The sequence below is a fragment of the Cinclus cinclus genome, chromosome 3, assembly GCF_963662255.1.
Source record: "Cinclus cinclus chromosome 3, bCinCin1.1, whole genome shotgun sequence".
NCBI lineage: Eukaryota > Metazoa > Chordata > Aves > Passeriformes > Cinclidae > Cinclus > Cinclus cinclus.
In genome coordinates, this window is record NC_085048.1 from 90293190 (window position 1) to 90300560 (window position 7371).

The window sequence follows — 7371 nt, forward strand, 5'->3', positions numbered from 1 at the left end:
CCAAATCAGAGCTGGACAACAGCTTTCCTGTAATTATTACACAGGGTTCCTAAAAGCCTACCATGGGGGAAAAGAACAGGAAAAGGTAAAGAGAGCAGAGACACATCTCTCAGGTATTCTCAGTTATATCCCTTCAGTAATAAAGGAAGAAGTTAGAAGACTAATGTGAATAGATATGCTAAAAACAAAGGCCCAGATAACTAAGGGGGGGGGGGGGGGGGGGGGACAAAAATACATGCTAAAAATAGCAAACTCAGCCATAAGGAGGAACGGAACCCAGAACTCCTAAAAGTTTGTTTTCCTTCAGCTGTGAGCATATGAGCTAATTTAGAAGCATTCCACAGCCACTGCTGGACTTAAAATTATAGAATCACACCCTTCTGTATATGTATTCATCAATAATTTCACTTTTACTATGCTTTGGTAGGCTTGCAGTAGTTCTGTTATCCAAAGTAGGTGAAACCAAGACTAACCTGCTTTAAAAAAAAGGAGAAGAAAAAAAACCCAAACAAGCAAAAATTAAAAAGGACTTTAAAAGCAACAAACAACAAAAACAACAGTGTATGCTTTTATTCAAAGCTTTGTGCCAGGAGGCAGCAGCTTTCTGGAAAAAAAAACAACAACAAAAAAAAAAACCTCAGAGAATATTTCATTATCTAATCTTTTGGAATGACCCTTTACAGTGAAATGATACAATAAAAATTAATTATAAGCTTTACTGCTTTTGACACATTGGATTACATTTGCTGGCCTTAGATGAACTACTAAGAAGTATGGTAGTTGTAACCCATGCCCCCAAAAGGAGATATGGGGATTTCCTGATGTGATTTCTCATGCCATTAGAAAAGGACAAGGGTCTTTGGACAGCACTCTACAGACACATCACATGTACAAAGAATTTGACACCAAGTTCACTGCACACCTTCGCTCCTCTTACGCAAAACTGCACTGGCCTTTTGCTCTGAGGCCATGGTGGAAACAGCTCCAGTGTCCCCACCTCACTCAACTCTCTGACTTCTTACCGAGACAGCTCAAAAGGTAAGCACAAACTTCCTCTTACAAGCAACAAAATGAATGCAAAAAGTCCTGCTTGATCTCAGCATAACCTACACTCCCTATCAGGGAAAGCTTCATTTAAGTCAGAGATTGCCTAGAAACTCAATGCATGCCCACAGCATAAACCAGAAGTTTGTGTGTGGTACCCAAATCTACTGAGTCACATTAGGTATTTCTGCACATTCTAAGAAAACGTTAACAAGAACGATTTTCCTTCTCCATTTCACACACTGCTTGACCTCAAAATGAGAAGTTGCTTCCCCGCGCCTCTCCCTGCCCAATCCTCAGAGTAGCGACCAGACCCAAAAGCAAAATACTGCCAGTGAAAAATCATGTTGTAGGAACCGAGCAGAGTAGAACCAATGGCAGAGTAAGAGGCATAGATAGGTCTCCTGAAATAACACTGCCTGCCTTATATGGGACAAAGAATTTACTTTATCTCATCTGCTGTCCTTCAGCTTCTGCTGCACTTCCTGCTTGAGAAGAGGGGCCAACCTGTCACCAGAAGCAGCACAGACAGCAAATGTTGTCTGCACCGAGGAAGTGTTGTCACAGCAACTCCACCTGTATCTTTTGCAGCTCTGGAAGATAAAAATATTTGCATTCTTAGAAGATTAGAGGAATTAAGGCTGTTGACTGATAAAATGGAAAAAAGATTTTGCATTCAAAGGAATAAAAAAGTATGACTGCTGAAAAGACTATAAAGTGGTCACATCCTAATGAGATATATAAATCAGCCAACAAAAGCTAAATCATTTGGGAGGAGAGGAGATGGGGACAATTAAAAATCAAAATCTCAATCTCCGCTTTCCTTTACTTGGCTGAATGGAGAAGGAAGAAATTCTCCTCACTTGACAAAACCTGACAATTCTTACAGACACTCTTTAAAATTAGTCACCATCCTGGCTGACACAGAACAGTAACGCCATAGGACTGGTTCACTTTTAATTAAGCACTGCATCATTATACCAGCAAGCATAGTCACAGCACTAAGAGTTGTTAGTGTGTGGTAACAGGAGCATAACTCTCTTCCACCTGCTCACAGCCCACTGACCTACCCAACATTACAAGACTCTGTGTGTCACTGACTGAGTGGTTGAAATACAAGGTTTTGTCAAGGTGTCCTCTTTGCTGCTGCAGTATGAAATACTCCAGGCACAGTTCAGGAAGAAAACCCCCTCCCCAGGTGCACACAAGCCTGCAGAGCCCAGGTCCTCTCTGCCCTGGTGCTGAGAACAGAGCTGATGATTGCTGCAGACAGAAGACATTCACCCTCCACTGTGCCCTACTGGTGGGACTGAGCTGCCTGGAGCACAACATGAGCATCCTAAGTGGCAGCACTGCACTGCCAGCTGATTACTCTGCTGGCCTAGAGACTCCTCATTGCAATACTGCAACAACCTCATCACACACTCCCACCAACTCCCGCATTCAGACAGCATGAAAGGCAACAGAACACTCAGTTTAAGTGTAATTAACTAAGCAAGCTTCTCTCTAGCAGTCCTGTTTCTGGTGATTTGATTAGGTATATGGATATTACACTTAGTCTGCAATACTTGACTAAAGAAGATGAAATCTGTAAGATGATTGCTTTAAAACCAGTTTTGTAGGTGAGCAAAAGGTCATCAGAAATTCACCACCACAGATATGCTCCATCTCCCATCTACTGCAATATTTAGTGCTATCTGGTGTACTCATATGTTAAATGACAAATTATAGTACGGGGGAAAAGGTACTTGCCAACAAAGGATCAAGCACTCTTGTGTTTGCTTTTTTTAGAATGCATCTTCCAACAAATGCAGGAAAATATTTAGAACTATTATTCAAAGGTGCCTTTCAAATCACCCTAATATGCACATTCCAAGTGCCCTGGCTGAACAGCTCCTGCAAGAGCAATGCATTTATTAAAAAAGCTTTTTAAAAGAAGAAAATTTGGAAGAGTTGTAAGAAAACCTTTCTGAAATCACATACAAATAAAATAACATTACTAGACTGTCTGTATGCTCTTCATAAGAAGATACTCAGTTTTCATTTTTGTGAGAACCCCTATGGAACGCAAGAGAACAACAGAGATACTTATCATACTCTGCCCTTTAAAAATCAAAGTAAACCAATTACGCACAAGTTCTCTCTCATACCTTTGTCTTAAGAAGAAAAAGATTAGGGAGAGGAGAGTGACCTTTACAATTTCTCTTCCCAGTCCTTTCTTTATTTTGCTTGTCCAGTCATATGCTATCTCTTTACATAATATCAAGTGCATCTGCAAACAGAAACACCTACATTTATCAAAAAGCACAGATCAGAGCTACTGATAAAGACACAGATCAGGTAATTTCTGTCGAAAATCCTCTATGATGCTAACAAAAACTTCCAGGTTTAGACAAGGGAGAGGAAGAGAAGGGCAGACACAGTTCAGGAGTTCTTCCTCAGCTCTTCCAGCTACATTCAATAAAATATACCAGCAATTATGCAACAGCAGCAAAGCCCAGAAGGATAAGCTAGCACTCACCATATTCTCTTCATCTGGTGTCAAGCTTTCTCCTACACATTACACACAAATTACAGGAGCAAAAAAAGTCCGCCCTGAATCTATTTTGCAGGCTGAGTTTAAGTCCCTAATTACAAATGTTGCTTCTTACCCAAGAAACAATCCAAGCTTGGAAAGGGAAAAAATAAATAAACTAAAGAACTAAAACATACTTGCAACGCAAGTGAAGCAGACCACTCCCTCCAATTAAAAGGCAAGTAAATTTATTTATCTGCTTACCCTCTTAGAGACGAACAAACCAACAACAAAACCCTTCACCTGCTACTCAAAAGAAAAAACCTTACTCTTTTCAATGAACCCAAGTATACCTGCTATCTTGTATTTAGTTTTGCAAAGACAGAACATACTGAAGCCTACCTTTGACTTAGTTTTTTGGAATTTAAAACAGAAGAATTCCAGAGCAGTGTCTCTTTCAGGCACACCACAGCAAGTCTTGGACACCAACTCTAATAAAGCAGTATTTCAGTTCTGAGTTACTTATGTAATACTGTATAAAAAACAGGGGACCTAGTGGCAGCTTTTTTTTATGAATCTATTAATCTGAAAAAAGACACAAGGATTATGCTGTCTGCTTATGTTGAAGTCAGAATGAGAGACTTTCCACGTTTGTTCTGCAAGTGGTAGTGAGTGGTGATGAGGTTAAAGAAAGGACAAAGAAATAAGCTGTTCTTGCTAATTAATATAATTTCAGTATAAAACATGTTAACACCTTCATGTACAATAAAATGCATTTAAACTAAACTTTCACACAAGCATTTGCTCAAAATCCTCCCCAAAAGCCATGCTTCATAGTGAAAAGCAAAAAGAAGGGCCTCCTTACCCATACACCATCCCACAAAACACTTCGGAATAGCAGTTTGTAAATACTTCAAACAAATATACTAAGACATTTCAAGACTGTAAAACAAATTATTTCAATTTGTCACGATACATCAGCAACACTAACAAAGAGATGCTTCAGGAAGACTCTAGGAAATGCAGATCATGCTAAGACCACCTTCCAAGCAAGAGGCAAAAGAAACCACACAGTTCTGCAGTCAGCAGTAAAACTACCCTGAGGAAATAGCTTTCAAAAATTGTCATGGGACAATGAATTTTAACCAGCACATTCAGTACACACAGTGAATCCTCGGGGTCGTGAGCTATATGACTTTAACATCACCGTTACGTCCATAAACTTTCCCATTTCCAATTAATAATACACAAGACACCTTGAAAGTCAATCCTTCCTTCTGGAAGGCCTTTGCAATTTGCGACATAAAGCAGACTTTTACAAGTGTACCTGCCACTGCAAACACTATGTGGACTTCTTTTAATGAGCAAACATATAAAAAGGTTTTTAAACAGCATATCTGGATAAGCTTGAGCTGTACCAGGCAAGGCAGTTTTGAAGCAGTGCAACGTTGCGACAGCTCTAGCCCAACAGATCAGAGTCTAGCTTGCTGCTGCTGCTGCCACCATCTCCTTAAGAAGAACGGGAAGCTCACCTAGAGTATCCACAGAAACTTTTGTGCATCCTGGAAAGGCACACGACAGGGTACCAAAAAGCCGCACTGGCACAGAGGCGTCAGCTCTCGTTGCCTAACAAGAATCCACCTGGGTCAACACTGACTTTCTGACTAATCAGGAGTCTGACCAGACTCCAGAGCTGTGTGCTGCCATTCCTTGTTTTTCTTGTTTACACAAGACCTGCAGGTGCAGCCTGGGCAGAAGAGAAGGAAAGAACTTTAGGAGAGCTGCCCATACTTTTCACTCAGTAGATTCATTTCTTCCCTTACCAAAGCACACACAAAGAACTGATGGCTGTTTTTTGCACAAAATGCAGTAGCTAGGATGAAAGCCAGTGCATTCGAGGACAAGACCAGAGCCTTCCTTAATATTTCAGTTCAGTCCATCGCCTTGATGAGCCTATGAATACTAAACGAGCAAAAACAAGTTCAGTAATAACCACAAAGCAAGCATGCAGAGGGAAAAAACCTACAGATACTGTAATTAGCTCTGCTAACAGTAAATGAGGAGTCATACGGTTGAGAAATATTCTGTATCACTGCTTGAATGAAAGAGGTTCCCTCTGTCTCCCTCCCTTCTGAGACGGCAGAAAAGACAGTCGCTGTTGCAAGGAATAGAAGACCTACTCTTCTGACAAAAGCTTCGTGTCAAACTTCTTAATCTTGTCTCCTGGTATTTCTAAGGGGATATGATTTAAAGATGCACACACTTAATATAAGAAAAGTTTAGTTCTACCAGCTACATGCGCAATACGAATCAACTCTCTTTAGAAGAGATGTACCTTCTTCATGAAACACTAAAATAACGTGATCAAGATACTAAGGAGAAGTCATATTTCCCATTTTCCTAGGACAAATACTGACTGCAAACCACTTAAAACATATAAAGTTTCTAGCAATTATTTAAAAAATGTTTCAGTACATAGCATCTCAACCCAGAAACACATCTGTGTGTGACACCTCAAAGAAGAACATCCTGCATATCTATGTATTCAGATACTCCCCTATACATCCCCTTATGAAAACAGTCTCTTAACGTATTAGTATGTTGTAAATTAGTAAGACATTCTTACCTGTGTATCCTGCCCACCAGCCCCAGGAAGCCACCATAGCTAAAAGCCATTTAAACAACACTCCTTCGATATACCAGAAGCTTTTACTGTCCAATATTCGGAGAGGCTGCAGCACAATTAAATACAAGACGTAGGACGGAATAGCAACCAGGTTATTGGCGACCATAAAAGCGAACCTGAGGAGTGCTTTCAGGCAGGTATAGCCCACCCTCTGGGCCTGCTCTAGAGTCACGGCCATGCTCTTCGCAGCGGAGGGCTCGGGACCGTCCTGCGGGCAGAGGGAGAACAAGGTGGCACAGGTAGCGCTCGCCGAGCGGGGACAGCCAAAACAAGGCGGCACAGGTAGCGCTCGCCCAGCGGGGCGAGGCGCCGGCACGGCCCCGGCCCCGGCCCGCTCCCGCCTCGGCCGTGAGTCACCGGGCAGGCAGCGACCCCCGCCCCGGGGGCACGGGGGCTCCGGCCGGCGCCGCCTCCGTCCCCGGGCTCCGGGAGCCGCCAGCCCGCGCTCCTGGCGGGGCACACACGCGTGCTCCCGGCCGCTCTCCATCTCCCCCTCCCCGAAAAGGCGGCGGGCGTTACGGCGGCTGCCGGCGGCCTCGCCCCCGCCCCGGCGCGGCTGACAGGAGCCCGGGCCCGCGGGGCGGGCAGGCAGCGGGCGGCAGCGGCCCGGCCGCGGGACTCACCTCCTGCGGGGCGGCGGAGCGGCGGCGGAAGCGGCGGGGCTGGGGGAGCTGGGCCCGGCGGCGGCGGTCTCGGCTGGCGGCGGCGGCGGCTGGCGGCGGCTCATGGACCCGGAGGTGGCTGGCCCGGCCGCGGCAGCGCTGCTCGCCCTGCGGCTCCCTGCGGAGGGAGAGAGAGGGGGGCGGGCGGCGTGAGCGCGGGGGAGGCGGGAGCGCCGGGCCGGGCGGGCAGGCGCAGACCGCGGGTTCACCTCGGATCTCCCGCGCCGGCGGCCGGGCCTGGCACGCTTTGCTTTCCCTTCCCCTCCCTGCCGGCTCGGCGCTCCCGCGGGCGGGACCGCGCCGCGCCGAGCCCGGGCCCCGCTAGGGCAGGCGGTGCCGCGGGCGGGGGGAGGACCCTGCACCTGCCGGGGGCGGGGGTTCGTACCTCGGCACCGGCGCCGCCTCCTCCGAGCCCCCGACGCGGGTTCATGCCGGGCGCCGGGGCCGCGCTCCCCGCCCCCGCC

At 45.8% G+C, this 7371-nt stretch overlaps 1 protein-coding gene across 1 annotated transcript in view; it reads right to left on the bottom strand.

Annotated features, from left to right (window-relative positions):
- The window catches only part of LPGAT1 (lysophosphatidylglycerol acyltransferase 1), a 54205-nt gene extending 47782 nt beyond the window's left edge, over positions 1 to 6423 (bottom strand). Inside the window, exon 1 of the mRNA XM_062489278.1 lies at positions 6186 to 6423. Within this exon, the coding sequence (XP_062345262.1) occupies positions 6186 to 6423 (238 nt within the window). The remainder of the gene's footprint in view (positions 1 to 6185) is intronic.
- Positions 6424 to 7371: the final 948 nt, after the last annotated feature.